The sequence below is a fragment of the Aythya ferina genome, assembly GCF_964211825.1.
Source record: "Aythya ferina genome assembly, chromosome: 3".
NCBI classification, from domain to species: Eukaryota; Metazoa; Chordata; class Aves; order Anseriformes; family Anatidae; genus Aythya; species Aythya ferina.
In genome coordinates, this window is record NC_140298.1 from 51,720,913 (window position 1) to 51,741,955 (window position 21,043).

General features: G+C 45.2%; 2 protein-coding genes across 3 annotated transcripts in view; one reads left to right on the forward strand and one right to left on the reverse strand.

Moving 5' to 3' along the window:
• Positions 1 to 47: 47 nt before the first annotated feature.
• Positions 48 to 8,683, reverse strand: NUP43 (nucleoporin 43). The gene is made up of 8 exons (XM_084512411.1): positions 8,529 to 8,683; positions 8,322 to 8,432; positions 8,010 to 8,087; positions 6,938 to 7,115; positions 5,048 to 5,183; positions 4,092 to 4,243; positions 2,398 to 2,520; positions 48 to 1,135 (listed from the first exon to the last, which is right to left on the reverse strand). The coding sequence occupies exons 1-8, from the start codon at positions 8,646 to 8,648 to the stop codon at positions 921 to 923; spliced, it is 1,113 nt and encodes a 370-aa protein (XP_084368537.1). The 5' UTR covers positions 8,649 to 8,683; the 3' UTR covers positions 48 to 920.
• A 3,475-nt stretch (positions 8,684 to 12,158) lies between these two features.
• PCMT1 (protein-L-isoaspartate (D-aspartate) O-methyltransferase) overlaps positions 12,159 to 21,043 on the forward strand; it is a 34,889-nt gene continuing 26,004 nt past the window's right edge. Inside the window, exon 1 of one of the 2 annotated variants that reach the window (XM_084514307.1) lies at positions 12,159 to 12,470. In XM_084514307.1, coding sequence (XP_084370433.1) covers positions 12,209 to 12,470 — 262 coding nt within the window. In that variant the 5' untranslated portion in view covers positions 12,159 to 12,208. The remainder of the gene's footprint in view (positions 12,471 to 21,043) is intronic. The other variant, XM_084514306.1, reaches the window with a different exon arrangement.

Consider the following 21,043-nt stretch of genomic DNA (forward strand, 5'->3'; position numbering starts at 1 on the left):
AGGTAACTGCAGTTACACCTGTGGAAACTAATTAAGCCAGACCACTGTTCTTGTGCAAAATGTTTATTAAAAAGAGAAAGGGTCCTCTGCAACAAAAAGGCACAGCTTTAATCGTAAAATCAACCTTTCAAAGATTGCAACAAGGCTAGATGTGAAGTTTTGATTGAGGCTTCCGAAATCTGAGACACAGTCTTTGTCGATCTCATACTTGAAAACAGCCAACGCGTCTCTCATTTATGACCACTTAACTATAAAAACAGTCTTCTGCCCATTATGTACGTGGTATCTCATCATGGTCAACATTTAACATGTGACATCTGTGACGAAGCTGTAAATAACCCAAAACAATGCTACTAAAATGTTAAAACTCCTATAGGGCCTTTCATAGTTCACATCTTTAACAGTTTACCTCTCCAGTTCTCATGCGCTTGGATAAAAAGTTATCTTCCCAAAATATATAGCAAAACCTCATAGTAAAAACCCCAATCTCTTTCATGTGACATAAAAAGAATGCCAAAGAACTCCATAGTTTGGCCTTGAATTAACACTTGGAAAAAAGTATTTACATTAAAAAAAAAAGGTTATCTTTTCTTCGCCTTGTGCGTATTCCAGAAATAACTTTACAGCATAGATCTTGCCCTACTGACTACCTGTCTGCTTACCAAAATCAGACAGGCATTAGGGAAGAAATGAGGACTAGCATACATGTAAACTTGCCTAGTTACCCATGCTGGAGCACCGGTACCAAGCGAGGGCTTTCAGAATCTGGGATAACTCACATTCCTGCTCCAATACCAGGGCCAAGCTACAGGCCTCTCCCCCACATGCTGATAACAGACTGAGCACAGTTAACCTAAATGAAACAAACGTTGTCCAGTAGCTCAAGGTCATCAGCACTTCAAAGGACTCCTGGAGGAGTCTCATGAAAAAAGTTGTCTGTTCACGTAAATAGCCTCTGCATCGGTACCATACACCAGACATGGTCCCAGAACATCTAAACTATTCACAGACAAAGTCTGATTTGGAATCAAGTTGGTGATTTCCATGCGGTCTTTGGTAGGATCGTTGTTTAGCCAGGCACTCACAACAGACTGGTTAATGGTATTGTGGGAAAGGTAGGCAGTACTTCTTCCTCCTAAAAGAAAGGGAAGAGAAGAGGGAAAATGGGGAAATAAGTTTCCATTTAGTATTGTCTGAATTTAGAGAAACATAGTAAGTGTGGGACAGACTTAATTAGAATGCCACTTTAAACTGACAAGTCAGTTTTCGGATTAGTTAACAGAAGTTGTCTCTGTGGTAAACTGAGGAAAAATAGCTTAAAAAACTAAGTTCTTGAAGCTATTACAGAAGCCTGCTGCCAGCTCTATCCTCAGTCAACACTAACAGGTCAGTACAGCTAAGACCTCATCTTGCTGAAGAAACTAATTACCTACAAGCTTTTCTAGCCAGACACTAAAGCAAGGAAAGATCTAAAATTAAAAAAAAAAAAAAAAGTCTGCGTACACAGTGTCTTGCTACATTTGGGGCATCAGCTTGGCTTTAACAACACTTTTACCCTTACTGTATCTTCTTCCTACTTATTCTGCCCCAAACAATATAGCTGGATTTGACTTGGAATTTTTTCCACATGAAATTTTAAATTCAAACCGAAGTCTTGCAGTTTTGGCATTCGGCATAAAAATAACACATGGTTAAAGAGGTATTAAGAGTTTATATTTAATATACCCCAAAACATGTAGAGTACAACTTGATCATCAGTTATCCTATTTGATCATCAGTTATCCTATTATTTCCCTACACAGAACTGGATTTTGAATGGCAACTTTTAAATCAAAGGCAGCAGATGACATCTGAAAGTTTCCCGTTTACAACCTGAAATTGCAAGCAATTAAGTAGTCTTTATGACTATCATGTGAAATGTTTATATTAAACCATTATCATATTTTTAATTAAAATCCTGCATGTTACAAAGGGATCCAGTTTCATTAATTAACAGTCTTCCAATTATAACCATAAAAATGCATAAGGAATAAGTGTATAATTATTACTTATTTTATTACAAAATTTTGTCCGTCTCCCTCAGAGACTCAGGTAGTACGGTCATTTAGGCTGCCTTCGTGTCTCTTCTATATACAAATGATTTTTAATTGAACTCTATCTCTGAAATACCAGATTTCACACACCAAAGTACAGGAAGGACAGATTAAAACACAAAAACCCACGCACAACTGTTTGCCTTATAAGTAGGTTTCCTGAAGTGCCTATCAGTGCTTTCTTTCTAAGAAAATAAATCAGCTTTAAATGTTCTGTGTTATGACTGTATTTGTAATTTGACATGGGCTTTAATTATGTTGCCAACTGACAAATTCAATGCAAATAAATTTTAATCATCCTTACCTTGATGAAGAAACGATGGTTTTTCAGATATATCTGTGGAAGTATCCCAATGCCAAAGAGATCCGTCTTCAGAACATGTAAATAAGTGATCTGGGTTGGAGGGATGGAAGTGAACTTCCCACACTGTAAGTATCGAAACAAACAAAGAAGAAAGCATACTTAAAAAGCGTAAAACATGCTCCTGAAGATTTTGACATTGCAATGATATTAAAAGCAGTTTGGTTTTTCCATTTCATAAATCCAGATAATGTGTATAAAACTCTAAGAGCTCGCTTCTGTCTTAAAATAACTTAAGTGTGATTTATGACAGTAGAAAGATAATTTCACAACCATAAACCAGGATGGCTTCTTTCTGTGTGGATAGTGGTATGGATAACAAAGCCACCGCCATCTCCAGGTATTTGAGATATAAGTATTTCGCCGATCTGTCCAGACTGCAAGAACACTGTGTGTCTCAATGGCAGTGTAGTTGGTGTTGCCAAAGAGGTGGAGGGTACATAATCTATAACTACAATTCATGCACAAATCAAAAGGAGTGCACATAGCATAAAATAACGCTGCTACCACTGATGTGTATAGCCTGGCCATATGCAGAATGGAATCACCCAGTCAGCACCTCCTACAGTTTTGCTTGGGAGATGGGTGGGGAGAAAGACCAATCAGTTTCAGAGAAAGAAAAAGAGCTTTGATGAAACGGAAGAGTACTACTGATTTCTGAGAAGTTAACACCTTTCTCTTTACTTTTTGGACTAGTGAAGGCTAGATTGCCCTTCAGTAAGTCCTCAGGGCCTGAAGAGAAACAAAACTACAAGAAATATCAAGCATGTAGCTCAGTGCAATCTGGTTAGTATATGGACATGCACTTAAAAGAGCTCAGGTCCCCATCAAAACTTTCCATTCTTAAGTGGGGCAGGTGGGGAGAAAGGCCCCAAGCCCCACCATTAGTTATCTACTACAGTATTCCCTCCCCTGAGAGGACAGGGGGGAGAAAAGCCTATTTTGTTGCATTTTCAATACTGAGAATGTTCTTAGAAGTTACAATCTTATCTGAATTGAAGCATTCCAAATACTTTCTCATGCCACCTTCCCTACTATTAAGTTAAAATTTGCACACAACATGCATTCCTTCCCAGCACACGTGTTATTATTTTGTGTCTAAATACCACAACTGTGAAAAATACTTGTGGGTAAAGCTTACCTCATTTTTTTTTTTTTTTAACTCCTTAAATATAATTGTGGCATTGAGTCAAGAAATGTTCAGCTCAAAATGAATTGGTATCTTAGTCACATAAATGAACAGAAAAGTTAGCTCTGTACTATTGTGTCCTCCTCCTTCACATTTTCAAGATTGCTAGAAACTGCATTCCCACTTTGCTACAGCTGCACACCACAGCATCAGTTTCTACGAGCAGAAACTATTAATATATACTTCATGGAAATAGACTTTCTGATTATGTGTCTCTAATGACTAATAAAGAACTCATAATGAGTTCTACTTTTAATATAAATAGAGTTGGCTTTTAGGTGAGAACAGTCTCACGTACAGAAAAGGACCAACCTGAGCTGGATAAAGACACGTTAAATAGCACATGTGATTGTCTATTGTAGCTACAATGCATCCAAGTTTTTATCCAGGATTTCGAGAAGCTTTTCTAAAAATGCTTTCTTCTCCCTGCTCCAATCCAGATACTCACTCTCTGCTTCATGAGCATTTAGGAGGGACACTGGCATAGTACCCTGCCTGATGTCCCATATGCTCAGCATCCCATCCTGGCCCCCTGTGGCCACAATGTGCTGCTGATTGGGGTGCCTGTCCACACAGTGCAGTGGAACTCTTTCACCTGTCCTGCAAGGGAGAAGAAGAAAAAAATATATATACACACACACACGTGAATTCTTCATTCAATTTATATTTTCTCCTCCGTAATCCCTAGCAGTGTTGACCAACACATTAATTGTATCAGCTGCAGCTTCAGTTCCTGCAGCAGCTAGTCACAAGAGGCTGAAGCCACATGACACCTACTGGAATTCATAGGCACAGCAGTGACACGCAGCTACAGCTGGACCTACAGCAGGTTCTGCGCCGTGCAGTGTACAGGCACCTGCAGTGTATCTGGCAGCTTTACAACACAAAGCCTTGTGTACTTTAGGTATACATACAAAAAGAGAGTTACTCTGAAATTCATGTTATAATTACAGTTACAACATATAGTACTAGTTAAAAAGGAAGACCGATTACTGACAAAAGCAGGTACCTAACCCGCAGTCTATTAACAGCAGTGGGAATTATTCCACAGACAAAGAACGGGATTTGAATCTAGCTCTAAGTTTGTTTTCACACAATGCCTTATAAGGCACATCGTTATCACACAAAAAAACATTTCAAATGCCAAGAGCTTTATACTAGGCCTGTGGGGAAAAAAGATATTTTTAATCAGGGAAAGAGGAAGGCTCAGTCTCAAGAGTAATTCAGCCATTAGGCAGAGTTTGCTTTTGGTATTTAATATACCAAAGCGGTTAAAAACCTTTGGAAAAAAAAAAGGTCATTTATCATCCCATTGTCAAGAACAGTGTGGTATAAGGAAAGACTTAAATCAGATATAAAGTAGCATATGCTTCTCAGTAACTATGTCAAAAATTAAGATCTTACAAAGAAAATATCTGAGATGGCTCATTTCTTTGCTGTCTGAAGTCCCATATTTTCAACTGTCCGATTGAATTTACTGTCAAGATCTCAGTTGTGCGAAGGAAAGTCACTGCATGGAGCGTACTGCTGTCTGCATTGTCTGCAAGAGAGATCGAGAAAGCATTGAACTAGAAATTCAGGTAAATCCACCGAATGCTCATCTCCATTTAACTGCAACGAAATAACTCTTCTAAAAGCAGACCACCTCTTCAGGGGCAGAGATGGTCCAGTGTCACGTAAAATTTTAAGTGTTGCAAGGATACCCCGTGAAAAAGGAGCCCTCGCTTCCTCTAACCAACATTACTGAGACAAATCTGTAAGAAGCTATGTTTAGTTGGCTCCAGAGCTAGCGCTACAAAAGCAAACATTTTTACATAGTGCTATCAAGTGAACACCAAGAAGACTAACGACTTATATCCATCTGAGCAATTGCCAGGAGAAAAATCAGTATTTTTTTGGTGAACGTCTCTTTCCTGTGAGTCAGCAAAACATTCTACTCTATTAAACTTGTATCAGAACACTCTCTGCCATAAATAAAAATGTTTATAAGTTTACCTAAAATGTAAAAATAAGATAACCCTTTTAAGCTAATTATTTTTCCCCTTCCAAGGGGAAGGAGTTACTGTGTTTTGTGGGTTAGTGCTAAAACTCTGCCTTGTGCCCCACAACATTTCTTCCTATACTTTAAAAAAAAGATTTCTTACAAGAATATTCAGGGAGCTTCAGTAAAGGACTGTATGCAATTAATAGGATTTACCTTGTGTGTGCATGCACACAGCCATACACACCCAAGTATCCCTCTCTAGAAATCCCAGACACTTCATTCCTTAATTGGCTTACCACTGTGTAAATTCCTTCATCTGCTCAATCTGAGGTAAGATTTCACTTTAGAGGAAACACAGATGATGTGTCCAACTGAGGTTTCAGGGAGAAAGTTACATTATCAAGCACAGCGCTAGCATGCTTTAAATCATTTTTGCTTTGTCTGATTTCTAACAGCCGCTATGTACTATTCCATGAGACTAGCATGACAGAAGAATTGAGATTCAGTTCTGACACCTTCCAAAAAACATCTGTCACTCTATCACATCATCTCTTACTGCAGGAAATACGAACCCTTTTCACTAAGTGGGAGATGATCACTCTAAGCCATGTTATCTGATAAAAGAACAGGGCACAAGTTGTGGTTTCTGGCTCTTGGGGTTCCTTTAGACACACAGAAGTAGATGTTCTGGTACAGGGAAGTTAATCTTACTACAAGTAATGATTTGAAATGACCGTAGACGTTTACTCACTTATGTAACGTAACAGTTATGTATGCATTTTATATGCTCGGTTATGAATGATTTGGTTCTTGAAATTTAACCATATTTCATGCATTCTATTAGAGTATTTAGCAATTCTGATGGAACAGAAGCCTACAGGGAGTGAATGTTAAGCTTAAAATGTCTCCATCAGTTTAATCATTGACTCACAAATATCTGAAATCTGAATGAATATAGACATTTATCTGAAATGCACTTCAAATATATGAAGTTTACGGGAATACAGGAATGATCTGGAGGAAGTACATTCACCTTGGGATATTTAAATTCTCAACTGCCTTCCTTTTTATTGTTATCATTTGATGAGCTACACGTGTTTTGGATTTGTGACTAGAAGAGCATTGAAAACACAACAGTGTTTTGGCTAAAATAAATATTTTGCAGTTGGACTAGATGATCTTTTAAGATCCCTTCCAACTAAACTATTCTATTATATATAGAATAGTTTATATTCTATAAACTATAGATTCTATATAGAATCAGCCAAGCTTTTCCAAACCAAAACAACCTGAGTATTTACTTGGCATACCTATAGTCCTTACTGCATCCTTTTGGTCAGCTCTGAAGAGATTTATTCTACCATCTTCCCCAACAGTGACAATTTCTGGGTTGTTGCAGATGACTCCAGTACACGCCGCTCCACCACAAGATGTGTCTTGATCCACATGGCAATGGGCTTTTTCCCACCGCTGGTTGACCGATAAAGTCTAAATAGCAACCAGACACAAAATTCTGCTGTTAAGTAATGATCCTGATAGGGCAAAGCTTTCAGAATACTCACAAAACCAGAAAGAAGCTCAAGGAAAGCCATACCACCTCACAGGAATGACAATCTTCTACACAAGTAAGAATCAGAGATCTGAATTTCCCTCAACGCTTGAGCACGTAACTCTTCAATAAAACAGTGATTGTCTTCTCTGAACCACCTTTTTAACAAGAGCTGGAATTCAGAATTAACAGGATCTATTTATGAATGCAAAATGTCCCTCACCAGACTTATCCCTCCAATCTCTCCCTAGGCCAAGGAAAAAGAGCTGAGGCCTTTACAAAATGTAAGGTCAGATTTACATTCTGATTGTGAGGAATTTAGTTTCTTTAAGGTAGTGTGCCAAACTACTAACAAATATTAGTCTTTGATGTGTCACTGTGAATAAATAATTTATTCTCAGTGACTTATAATCAAAGCAAAAGACTGTGATTCTGTGACTAAGTTTTAGACATTATAGAGTCAAATAGTTTTAAAATAATGCAAAAACTCAAATTCATTAATTCCCATTGCCTGAAACTACTCAAATATATCTGTAGTTAACAATCTAATCTTTTCAAGTGTGCTTTCAGTGAACTGACTACATAGCTACAGATATGTTGGCGTACAGATATCTGTCTGGCACTGGAACCTAATTAATGTGGTGTGAGTGCAAAATGTTCTTCTTTCCTTGTATGTATAAGACTAAAGCTTTTTTTTTCTGACAGACTTCAAAAAAAAAAAAATTTGTTGCCAGATGTTTCTTGCTGTGGCAGATTTGAGAAATCTTAGAGCAAGATCAAAGTGGCCCTGTGTTATGCAGAGTGGCAGCTTCGAGCCGGTGCGAGGTACCCACCTGGTTATTCTGATGGTGACGGAACACGGTTACGCTTCCTGTTGAAGAGGCAACAACAATTCTCTCCTGGTCCAAAAACTTTATAAAGGGAGATAATGAACACCTGATGAGTTGATGTCAATACTCTAAAATCAAAGCGATTAGACTTGTATCTTAACTTATTGGTAAAGAGCAAAGACTGATACTGGCCAGCTTTGCCCTTTTTCATAAGGATTAGTTGGGGGTTGGGGTTTTGGGGGGGAATATTAGTGTTACAATCATTACTGATTAAGTGTCAGGAGAGAAACAGGAGAGGAAGGGGAGCCGTGTTACCTGCATGTCCATGACGTCCCCATCGTGCCCGATGTCGCAGAGCAGCTGAGGCTCTCCCAGGTACTCGCCGCTGCCGAGCTCCCCCACGGCCCACAGCGCCAGCCGGTTGTCCTGCACGGAGAACGCACCGCCTCAACGCTCCCGCAGGCCCGCCCCGACGAGTGACCCCCCGGGGACCCCCTCCCCGGGACCCCCGCGGCCGCTCACCTCGTTGTCCCAGGAGCCGGTGGCGAAGATGTCGGGCGGCTGCAGCGCGGCGGCGGGCAGGGGCCGCCATCGGGCCTTGCTGATCTTCTGCGCCACGAAGCGGGCGCTCACCTCCTCCATGGCCGCCCCGCCGCGCGCTCCCGCCGCGCCGCCCCCCATTGGCTGCCGGGCGGGGCAGGGGGCGGGCATGGCGGGGAGGGCGCCGAGGGGGTGCCCGCCGCGCTGAGCCCAAAATGGCGGCCGCGGGGCTGTGACGGGTCGAGGGTTAAAGCTTTACGTGCGTCTGGTCGTTATGTGTGTTATTGCACGTTTTCACTGCGATGGCACATTTAAATAAAATGAATCACAGAATCGCTAAGGCTGGACAAGCCCTCCAAGCTCACCCGGTCCAACCACCCCTACCACCAGTCTCCCCACTGACCATGTCCCCAAGCACCACGTCCAGCCTCTCCTTGAGCACCCCCAGGGACGGTGACGCCACCACCTCCCTGGGCAACCCGTCCCAGTGCCTGACTGCTCCTTCTGAGCAGAAATGTCTCCTCACTGCCAGCCTGAACCTCCCCTGGTTGCAACTGGAGGCCATTCCCTCTGGTCCTGTCACTGGTTATCTGGGTGAGCAGAGGCCGACCCCCAGCTCCCCACACTTTCCCTTCAGGCAGCTGCAGAGAGCAATGAGGTCTGCCCTGAGCCTCCTCTTCCCCAGACCAAACACCCCCAGCTCCCTCAGCCGCTCCTCACAGCAGTTGTGCTCCAAACCCCTCACCAGCTTCATAGCCCTTCTCCGGGCATGCCCCAGGGCCTCGATGTCCTTCTTGTGGTGAGGGGCCTAAAGCTGAACACAGTACAAAGCCGAGCACAAGACCATGAGAAAAAAATGCCTGATGGAGTATTTCTGAGGTTGCCAATGAGGACTTTAAGACTGGACAAAGCTGGCTCTGAGCATCAGGTCCAAACACACTAGTGGAGACAAAAAGGGGGTTGTATGGGTTGTCCTCAGCTGTGGCTAACGTTAGGGGTGTGAGCGAGGGCGATGAGAACCAAAGGTGTGCCTCCCTCTGCCAAAGGTGCCAGAGCCTGGGAAGGCAGGCACCCCCCAGCCAGTGGGTGTGCAAGGGCAGGGGGAAGCCAATGCTGACTTCTACTTGCCGACAATCTGCTTTCCTCCAATTATCATGCAGCAATATTTTAAGAGAGTTATTTGGAGACGCTGTCTTTACTGCTGGTCATGGCTCCTGGAGCTGTGCCCAGCTCAGTCTCCTGAACAAGCGCAGCTGACGACGCAGGGCACTGCAGAGCAGATGTACGAGCAGAGCACCAGGGCCCTGAGCACATCCCCAGCCCTTGCTTGCCCTGACCAGGGGCTGCAAAGCACAGAATAGCCCTAGATGTAAACTTTGGAAATGGAAATACAAAATGAAGGCACACGCCAAGGCTGGCTTGAGACTACAGGAAGAGATGTGAGATGAAGGCGAGTGATTAAGTTAAAAACAGAACGCAGGCAGGGAGAGGAGCAAGTGTAGGTGTAGGAGCCAATTAGTGTGTGGTGTGGGACATAGCTGCGGAAATGTTCAGCAGGAACATTTCATAAGGAAACTTCTGCTTCTGGTATGTATATGCAGAAGCAGATGGGATCAGACAGTGATGACCAACTTTTTATATGCTTTTTAAATTCAAAGGATTTCAAAATTCTAACAGGTTCATGAGGTGGGAGGGAAGGGACGAAACAGAAATAGTAGCACGGAGGGGTTTATATATAAATGTATAAGGGACGGAGATGTGGGTGAATGTGCAGAAAAGGAGAGATCCAAGATGGGCTGTGTGCTTAAAATTAGTGGGATCTCCATTTCAGAGCACTCACATGATGGACTCCTCTGGCTGCTGGCACTCCCCTGCCTCTTCCCTGGCAGGGCCGTCCCTGCAGCAGCTCCCTGGAGGAGCTGGGGAGGTGGCTGCCCCTCTGGAAGACCAAGGAGCCTGTGACTGACTGTGGGCATCTGGGGCCCGAGGTGCTTGGGTTGGCTTGGACAAGCGAGGGGGAAGAGGATGAAGGAACACTGAGCAGCAGAGCAGATGGAGATGTTTCACAGGAGTGCTGATGGCCAGAAAACACACATGTATCTATTTATTTTTAAAAAGGCTTGTTTTTATTCTAGCATAGATTTTTGTTTGTTTGTTTGTTTTTTACAAGCTTATCTTGATGGGCATGCACTTAGGAAGTTTAAAAACCAGGCTCATGGCCTGGAGTTAGAGAGCAGAAAGAGCCAATGACCCTTGTGTTTACTGCCCAAAGGGGTGCATCCTGCTGCCACTGGTGCATTCTAGTTTCTCAGGGACGTTTGAGGCAAATTGGCCTGTCTTAAAATTCCTGGAAACCTGCAGAGCCTAACTCGATTTCCTTCGCAGATGCCTGGTACCCACCCAAGACACCCCAGATATCACTTTGTTCTGCTGCTCCCTGAAGAGTCACGCCAAGAACACCTCCAGCAAGCGGCCAATTGGTACCTTGAGGTTCCAGGCAGGCCTGTGTGCTCCTAGGAGATAAAGGTGGTCTCTTTCTCTGCGCTCTGTGACAAGCTTAAGCCTAAATCGGTAGGAACAGGCAGACTGTATGTAAATGGTTTCTCTTGTATTTCTGGTCTCCCGAGGGGGTAAATATCCCTGGAATGCTTTTAAGCATGGGCCAGCTAATTTCTTGCCAACAGCCTCTCTATGTGAGAGCAATGCAGTTTGCTTATGTCTCACAACAGAAAACGTCTTTTGCATTTAAAACAATGAAGTATTTTTGTGTGTGTATTTTTTTTACAATGTCTGTTTGTTCTCTGTACTTGCTGCCCTTTGGGAATTCTTCTAACTCCAGGGCTTCTCTCCTTCTCTCTTGGCCCACGGGGTATAACAAGGAGACCCTTTATATTCTGGGACAGACTGTAGGGCAGCTCCCAAGAGATGCCTGGAGAGAAGACAGATGCTGAATACAGAGTGAAGCAGCAGAGCCGTCTCCGGGTTTGAAAGAACCAGATGGGAAGGGTCTGGAGACCCGGCATGCGCACTGGGCGACTGCCAGCTTTGCCATGCACGGCGTGCTAGCCAGGAAAGCAAATTCCCACGTTCTCCTCGTTTCCTTTACCTGAATTAACAATTGTGGGACGGGCGGCGTGTGTGGGGCAGAGATGGAACAGCCTCGTCCCTCCCGGGAGGGGCTCTCACAGGGAAGACAACATTATCTGCGTCTCCTAGGGCGGTGTGACAGGCTGTGCGCGTCCTTCTACCAGTGACGCCTTCACACAGCGGTGATGTTTGAATGTATGGCTGCGGGTGACGCCGTTAATTTATTAAGCTGGCAGCTCGGGGTGCCGCCACCCCCGCGTCGTTTCGGCGGTTTAACGCGCGCGGCTCTGCCCCGTCAGCAGCCCCCCTCAGCCCCCGCGCCGCCCGCCCTCCCCACCCGACCAATGGCAGCCGCCGACACGTAGGCCTGCCCCTCCCGCTCTCCCCGCCAACCAATCGGCGCTCTCCGTACGGAGCGCGGCGCGACTCCGCGCCCCGGATTGGCTGCGGCGCACGGGCGCGCGGGTTACCGCCGGTAGCGATCGGCGGCCGCGTCCCGGAGCGCGTCCTCCCCCCCCTCCCTCCGCTCCCCGTACACCCCCGAAGCGCCCCCGGCGGCGCATGCGCGCTTCCCCATGGCGGGCGCGCGGGGCGGCGGGCGCGTGGCCCCTCCCCCCGGCGGGCGCGCGGCGGCTGTGGCGGGAGGAGGAGGAGGAGGAGGAGGCGGCGAGGAGGCGGCGCCTGTGTCGGCGCTGGAGGTTGTGTCCTTCCTGGGCAAGCTGCTGTGCGCAGTCGCGGCGCTGAAGGCGGCCCTCTACCTGCTGCGCAGGGTGTGCCTCGCCATGGCCTGGAAGTCGGGCGGCGCCAGCCACGCCGAGCTCATCCACAACCTCCGCAGTGAGTCGGCGGGCGGCCCCGAACGGCCCTAACGGCCGCTAACGGCCCCTAACGGTCGGGGGGGGGGCGGGAGGAGGTTGAAGAGGAGGCGGCGGTTCGCCGTGCCCAGCCCCGGGGAGGCCGCCGGGGGAGCAGAACGGCCCCGGGGGGCGTGAGGGGCCGCTGGTCCCCCCTCGTCCCGTCCCTGCTCCACTCCTCACGCCCCTCAGGAGCCGGTTCTCCGGCAGGGGGCTGGCAGCGGGGCCGGCCGGCTCCCCAGCCCATCCCAGCAGGCGGTGGTGGCAGGGTGGTTACAGAGGACCTGGCGGCGAAACGCATTTGGTGGCTGCAGGAAGCGGTGACGGTGTCTTTCAACGCATGGAGGCTGTTGAGGGCTTTGCAAATAATAATAATAATAAAAAAAATAAAGTTAAGGCCCGCTATAGTCAGAACGCAACAGCAATTCCTGAAGGAATAGGAAAGCAAGCTGAAGTTCTAACATTATAATCTCAAAAATGCCGATTGCTGGTAATTCAGTCAGCATTTCAGAAAATCGTACTCTGTAACTTTTACCCCTCTTGTTCTGCATCCGAACCCCAAATATTTTGAGTGACATCAAATTGGACTGGGAATAAAGCGTTGCAGAGGCACAAGTGCTGTTGATCTTGCTGCAAGGTTGTGTTGCTGACCACTGTTTTGTTGGCGTGAGTGGGACTGCAGTGACGGGGCAGGGCTTTGCCAGGGCTCAGCAGTTGCAGGGTGAAGACCAGAAATGTCAAATAGGAGTTCTCCAGGTAAGGGGAGAACTTGTTGCTGAAGCTGGAAAGAGTTTAGGAAAAAGGGCTGTTTCATGTGGCATGTAGTTCTGTTAGACGTGCTTTCAACAAACTTAAAAAAAATACTGGGCTACAGAAGGACTGAGATGTTCTGGAGGATTCCATTTCAATAGTAGAGCCCTCAACGTGTTTAACTTTCTCTTCTAAAAACAGCTAAGCAGCACAGCATCTCTAGCATCTTTATACTAGAAATAATGCAAGTCTGATGGGGCTAGTTTGATGCTCTCCGAGCGTGAGGTATCTCGTGTGTGTGTGTAGCTTAGTAACTGAGTATGTAATTTGCATAAATTAAAATAAAGGCAGTGTCTCCCATTGTAGTGGCATAGCGTGTTTTCTTCCGCGGCAGAGTCTGGCTGAGTTGTGCTCGCTCCTGCTTTTATGCCCCGTTTTCTCTTCAGTGTGCTCATAGAAACGCTTGTGAGGGAGGCTGTGTTGTGAGAGCGGGTCCCTTTCTTATCAGTCCCCTTGGCAGAAAGCAGAGGTTTAAGCCCCTCGGCATTCGTAAGCTGCTGTGCTGGTAGGTCTGGAGAGGCAGTGACCGTGGCTGTGGGTGTAAGTGGGCTGGGGAGAATGGGAGCTTCTTAAACTGGTTCTGCCTCTGTACAAAGGCATCAATGGAAGACTCCCGGAGGCTACGCATTCTTCTTTAGAACAGCCATATAGACTGTGCTTTATTACAGGGTGCTATTGACAGCTCTTCACGTCTCTGTTTTGTGGCAATAGAGCCCTAGTTTGATGAAGTTACATTAACGTACCCTCCTTTCACTGTTGCCTTAACTATAGCGCTGGCTTGTTCTCTGATGGGAACAAGGGGTGTGTGAGAGCAGTGCTAAGTGCCTGTGTATATTGCATGCAGATTTAGACGACTGCTTTTACAAGCCTCGTCTTTGTTTTCGTGTCTTAAAAGGGGTAAGTTAATGAAGAAGGCCCTGGAACTCTGCATGCTTTTCAGTGCATACTTGGAGACAAGTGACTGAGGAATCTTGTGTGGCTTTTGGTTTTGTTTGTTTTGATTTGTAGCTGTTTATTGTGTGTTCTTGCACCATTAATTTGAGGCATCATAGACATACAATTTGTACAACATACAGAAAGAGCTCGCTTAAATCACACTCTGCACAACCAGAGCGCTGTCCCTGTGTATGCTGTTTTCTCAAGGTGTTCAGCTGCTTTGTTTTCAAGTGGTTTGCAAACTACTCCTCGTGGAAAAAAAATCCTAATGTTTTGATGCTTCAAGCATGAGAGTTATTGTTAAAAGATATTTTTCACCTTTATGGGGTAATTATTTAAGCCTTTGCTTTTTACCAGCTGGAAATAGCTGAGTACCTGTCTTCAAAATTGATCAGACTTTACCCCTAAAAAGATTGAAACAAAAATCGTTTAAGAAGCAGCACTTCTAGGAAGCTATCTAAATGAAGATTGCTGGAGAGTTACAGATCGTACTGAATGCAGAAATAGTTGGCTGTGTTTAAATACATGGCTGTGGCTGGAGTTCCTTTCTGTTGTGAACCTATGTAGTGGGTTTACGTGGCAAGGTTTTGGTAGCAGGGAGCCATAGGGGTGGTTTCTGTGAGAAAGATCTAGAAGCTGCCCCATGTTTGGGAAGGGCCCCATTGTTTTCCAGATCCGAGCCAATAAGCGATGTTGTTTTGCGCCTCTGTGAGAGCATATTTAAGACAGGGAAAAAACGCTGCGCCACACAGCAGCCGGGAGAGTCAAGGGAGTGAGAGAACAGCCTTGCACCAAGGTCAGTGTAGAAGGAGGGGGAGAGGTGCTCCAGGCGCCAGAGCAGAAGTCCCCTGCGGCCTGTGGTGAGGACCATGGTGAAGCAGGATGTCCCCCTGCAGCCCATGGAGTACCACGGTGGAGCAGGGTTCCACGCTGCAGCCCGTGGAGGAGACCACGGTGGAGCAGGTGGCCCTGCACCGACGGAGGCTGCCGCCTGTGGAAGACCCCTGCCGGAGCAGATTCCGGGCCGGACCTGTAGCCCGTGGAGAGGAGACCACGCAGGAGCAGGTGATCTGGCAGGAGCTGCTGCCCGTAGGGGAGCCAGGTTGGAGCAGTTTTCTCCTGAGGGATGGACCCCGTGGTACGGACCCATATCTGGAGCAGTTCTGGAAGAGCTGCTGCCTGTGGGAAGCCCACGCCGGATCAGTTCATCAAGGACTGTATCCCGTGGGTGGGACCCCACAGCACAGGGGACGAGAGTGACCGAGAAGGAGCGGCAGAGAAGAAGTGCTGTAAACTGACCATAACCCCCATTCCCCGTTCCCCTGTGCCACTCGGGGGGAGGAGGTGGAAGAGGGTGGATGGGGGGGGAAGGTGCTTTTGGTTTTTTTTCCCTTTGTTTTCTCACTTCTCTCGCTTGTTAGTTGTAGGCAATAAATCTTACTATCTCCTTATGCCGAGTCTGTTTTGCCCGTTACAATAATTATTGCGTGATTTTCTCGTCCTTATCTCAATCCTTGAGCCCTTTTCACATATTTTCTCCCCATTCCTCTTTGAGGAGGGGGAGTGAGAGAGCGGCTGTGGTGGAGCTCGGCTGCCCACTCGAGCGGAACCACGACAACCTAGCATATGTGGATGCTGAGAAAATAGGAAAAGACTCGGTAACAGGTGACTTACTTGCTGTTACATTGCTTGGCTGGGGATCTTTGGATCCTAAATCTTTATCTTCTCTCTCTCCCCCCCCCCCCCTTTATCTTCAGATAGCCACCCTTCTCTCCCTGTTGGGTCCTTTTAATCTCCTTCTGTTCCTCATATCTGGGCTCTTGCCAAGTCCTGTTGCTCTACACACCACCGTCTTAGAAATCAGCTTGTCTTCTCCACCTGCAGAACTGAAAATTTGGTTCCCATCCAGCTCTCAGTCCATCAGAGTTAATTAGGTTCCTTCATCACACCTTTCTTTCTCTCCTCCAGTGAACACGGGGTGCTGCAATATGACAATCTGTTTCCTTGCTTCTCTGATCATGTCGTGCCACTGGTGTTACAACCAGCTAAATATACTGTTGAATCCGAGTGTTCAGGTTTGAATGTGCAGGTGAATTAACTTGGACGTGACCGAGGTGCTGCATGGTGTTGTTAATTGCCTTTGTGCCTGTTTGCTGCTACGCTCCAGTCTCTTCCTCATCTAATAGCCTTGGATCACAAAAGTTAGCAATTGCAATTCATGAGGTACTGCAGATTCCATAGAGTGTGATGGCTCGCTTCAGGCACAGATTCCTAATTTTTCAGCATGAATGATGTTTCAAAGCAGCGTTTATTCAAATATTGTTGGGCTTTGAAAAGTCTATTCTTAGACATGAGAAAGATATTTCTGAGTGTTTTCTTATATGTTAAATAATTAAAAGTCGTATCTTTCAAAGCAAGCTTCATCCTGGCGAAGGCTTATCAACAGAGAATCCACGCCTTTGCTGCAGACACTTTTCTGCTTGCTCAGAACAAGCCTCCTTTGTGGAGGGCGGTGAGCTGCCATGAACATGAAGGCGTTGCGCGTGGCCTTGCTGAGCCTGAGCTTGGTTCTGCAAGAGCTGACCATGGTTCTTCTGAAGGTTGTGCTTTCCTGCTGTGTCATTCCTCTTGGTTCAGCCAAAGCTCTTCCACAACAGACTAATTTAGGTCGTGGAAGGGTAATGTAACTGGGATGAACACGGAGAAGGGAAATAGCAATTGATGAAACCAATAAAAAACACTTAACCCACATTTAACACCTACACGGTACAGGCAATTATGCTGCCTATTGCACGTGTTCAGTGAACAGGCTTCCTTGCAACATGCGTGCAGTGTTGAGGCTTGCGTGACTAAGCATTGTAACTCAGGGCAGGATAGTGAAACAGTCAGAATTTTTTTTTATTAAAAATCAGTGCATCCATTGGTATGTTATTTTACAGATGCAAAAAGTCAATTCAAATTTGTTAATGGTTCTGGTGGGAAATCTGTGGCTCTAAGAGGGAGGCATAAGAAATGGTAACAGAAAGGAAAAATAATGGACAGAACATTCATTGTGTTTTATTTGTGTGAACTAGGACTGTGTCCCTAACTGGTTCTCTGTTGGCATCCCCTAAATGTTAGCCAAAGTGTTGATATAAAGTTATAACCATGCCTCATTCTTTCCCACAACAACCCCAAAATTCAAAGTCTGAATGCTCAGTCATACAAGGAAAAAAGAAAGCTATGTTTCTGGCTACTTTTTTATATTATAATGTTTTAGAATCAGTCACTTTAATTTAAAAATATTTAGTTCTTTTGCTTGACTGAAGGTATGTTTTTGCCTCTGGTTTGGGTTTAATGGCATAATACTATTTTTCTGGCAGTCTGAAGCTGCCTAATAACCCATAGTAGAATGGAAATAAGTCTTGCAAGTCTGTCCTTTGCAGGTGATTACCGTTGCTTGTGGGCATGTTAAAAATGGGAATCTGGTATGTTTTAATTTCAATATAACTGCAAGCTTTTCTTTCAATGCTACTGTTAATGTAGTACAGAGAACTCACTGAGGGCTATTAGTAAGCTTGGGAAGAAACTGTGTAGTGCTGCTGTTCTTCTGACTGATTGTTTCTGTGAATATAATACCTCAAAGCCATGTTTGTTACAATAACACTTCAGGTGAATTTTTTTCTTGAGGTTCATCTTATGCCTTTGATTTGAATTACCAAAGTTTGGCAAAAGCAGAGTAAACTTTTTCAAAGGCTGAGACCAGTGTTGTTTTTTCAATGACATCTTTCCTGTTCTGGTTGACTTACGTTTAGAGACTTCAGAGCCTGAATACTGCAACGTTGGACTTGAACACAACATAGATTTTAATGCTTGCACTGTCAAAAACTAGAAGAGAGAAGTGTACAAATAGGACTTCAGAAGTTCTCCCTCATTTCTGCTAGTATGACAGCTCCATGTGATTTTGTACCTAAGTGCTTTATAGTCTGTAAATGTTATATCAATATATAGTTTTGTCTCTAGCTTGGGATATTTTTGGGACATGTCTTTCTCATGGTTTTTAGGTGCTTCAGCTTGGTGGTCCTCCTTCGTAATGCAGTTGCCGTGGAGCAAGAGGCTGCAGTCAGAACTGCCTTTTGCCGTTCCTTCACAAGAAATTGATGACAGCTTTCATCCCTGGGAAGCTAGTTGGTTCAGCATAGGGTACCATGCTTGGATGCTCTGAGAGTTCGGGTCACATTTTGCTGATGGTTTTTACTTTTTTTGATCTTCCCTCAGCTATCACGTAGCACTAGCGCCTGTTTTAATGAAACACCCTTCAAAGTAACCAACAGCCGATGTGGTCTGGCTGCTGGCTTTGACAGCATTGCCTTTTCTGAAATCAGGCCAGCAAATCTGCTGCAGAAGTTGTGAGATGTGCAGCATCTCTGCTCCTTGAAGACCTGCTAAAGCTCCTGAAGTAGCCTTGCCTCCAGCCTTACTGTGAGGAGCTCCTTATCTGCTTGTCCTACCCAGCTATGTTTATCTGAACTGCTGCAACATTTTTTATTTTTTTTTTAACTACTGGTGCCTGTTGCTACTTTGTGTTGAACTTGGTTTTGACACCCCCTGTGACTTGTAAGTGGAGATCAGTCCCCCTAAATGCAGAGGGATCAAGATGTGCCTGGAAGTGGTCTCCCTCATCTGCACCCAGTCTGTTACAGTTTATTGGAAAATGTAGTTCTGTTCTTGCAGGCTGAACCCTAACTTAAAGGCACTTCATTCTTTCACGTGCTCTCAAAAGCTGCTTTGCTCAGACAGATGCTGATGTAGATTGACTGATGTCGTGTTTCAAGAAACATGACAGCATTATGGGTGGTGTTTGGGGATACATGCTGTAGAGGTGTAAGGCAAGAACTAGCCTGCCTTCCTCCACCCTATCCACACAGGAGAAACTTGTTAATACCTACTTTGCAACATTTTTCTCAAGTATGAGGGAAAGATACAGCTGCAGTTAAATGTGCCTAAATTAGTCATTTGCAGACTTTCAGATCCGTGGATAGAGAACTGTTACCTGTGATACCAACCTTCCCATTTTGTTTTCAGAGATGGTCGTTATTAAATAGACAAGGAGTATTCAAATAAAATAGAAGGGAAATTTTTGAGGGTAAGCTTGTATTTAGATCTTGAGGATCTATACTAGTATGTTTAGCTGTTGGTTCCCATGTGGTTTCACCCGTGTTTTGCTTAGCTTTGTTTATTTATTGCTTCCTCTTAGGGATTTTCTTGAGATTCCATCTTTTGAGTTTAATTTCTGGGCTGCAAGGTTAGCTGTGGTGGTCCCTTCCTTTCTTCCCTCAGTCTTTGTCATTGTTCTGTCTCTGAGTTACAGTCTCAACCGATCCCATCCAGTTAGCCCTGTGCAGTGTTTGGTTTGAGTAACGTTTCTGAGCCTTGTCCTGGTGACAGCAGACCTGCAGCTGAACATATGAGGCAGTTACTCTCTAAGGTGTAAGCAAAGCACAAGAGACTTGTATGTATGAGTGGTTTAAAAATGCTCTTTTGCAAACACCTACTTGGTTTCTTTAGCACAAAGAAGTTTGTATGTTTTGGGACCAGTGTCCTTTATTGCATCTCCGGGTGCTGATCCATCACTTCTTGTTCAAAGTGCTTTCTTTGTGTTCATGGTTTACAGTGAAAGCTTACTGTGCTTGATACTTAAATAAAACTCTGTTAACTGAAGTGGTTTCTTCCTCATCTTTTTGTTTCTTCTCCCTAGCAAAAAGACCCCAACCTAAAAAGCAGCTGTCACTTGAACAGCCTTGAAAATCAAGCTGTGGTTCTAGCCCAGCCTGCTCTCTGTTGGAAAGCTGCTGGCTGGTTTGGATCGTTCAGGTGGAGCCCTCTGAAAACTGTTAGTTGTCACTGAAGTAATCTACTGCATTTCACCTTTTGCCACGCTGCGCTGTAATTGCTTTGCATCATGAGTTAAGACCTCTATGCTTGTGAAATGTCACTGCTTCACTGACAGGTTGTCTCCGTAAGTGCAGTTCTTTGCAGTGGTCATGGAGAAAGTCATCTGGGGAGAAACTGAGCGATGCTCATGCTGAAATAGCCCCACGGTAAATGGTTTGGGGATCCTCATGAGCATATTGTTTGTGTACAGCCAGCACCAGGAGGTGTTTGAGGTGTTCCTGTGCTGCGACAGGCCATTGCAGCTGCACCATCTCTGCGTTGTGTAGTGAGCTCATGCAGCAGCAGACATCCTTTTTGTCATCCGGGGGCTAGTATCAGCATAAGTGTTGACTGCTGGTATTTTCTGGGTAGGTTGGAAGCTTGCTTGATCAACAGTCAGGACTCATCAGTGAAGTAGGCGTTTCCTTGAAAGATAGGCGCTTCTGCAACTTATCTGTTGCTCAATAAAGAGAGAAGTGGTTTTCTTGGTGCAAGTCCATCCGGTCTTGTCAGGCTTAGCTCTTTCCTTGCTCCCTGACAGCCAGCCGTCCGGTTTCCCAGCTTACATTCAGCAGCAGTATATTTCCACCTTCAAGCACAGGGAGCTCTTCTGTGAGTTCTGTTCCTGTTTTCCCGGTGTTATTCATGGAAAAGAAGCAGACCAGAGTTTTCAAAACATGCTCCAATTATGTCAAGCTGTCAGTGCTGCAGCCTCCGCGCAGAATAACTCTTGAACTCTGCAGGCCGTGCTTTACTATTAAGTGGTTACCTTTTGGCACCAGCTCTTTCCCTCTTAGGGGTTGTGCTGGTGTAGCTAACAGGGCTTACATTTGATTTCAGGCTCTAACCTAGTTTGTTTGTGTATTAGCTTTTGCTTACAAACACTGTATAATTTAA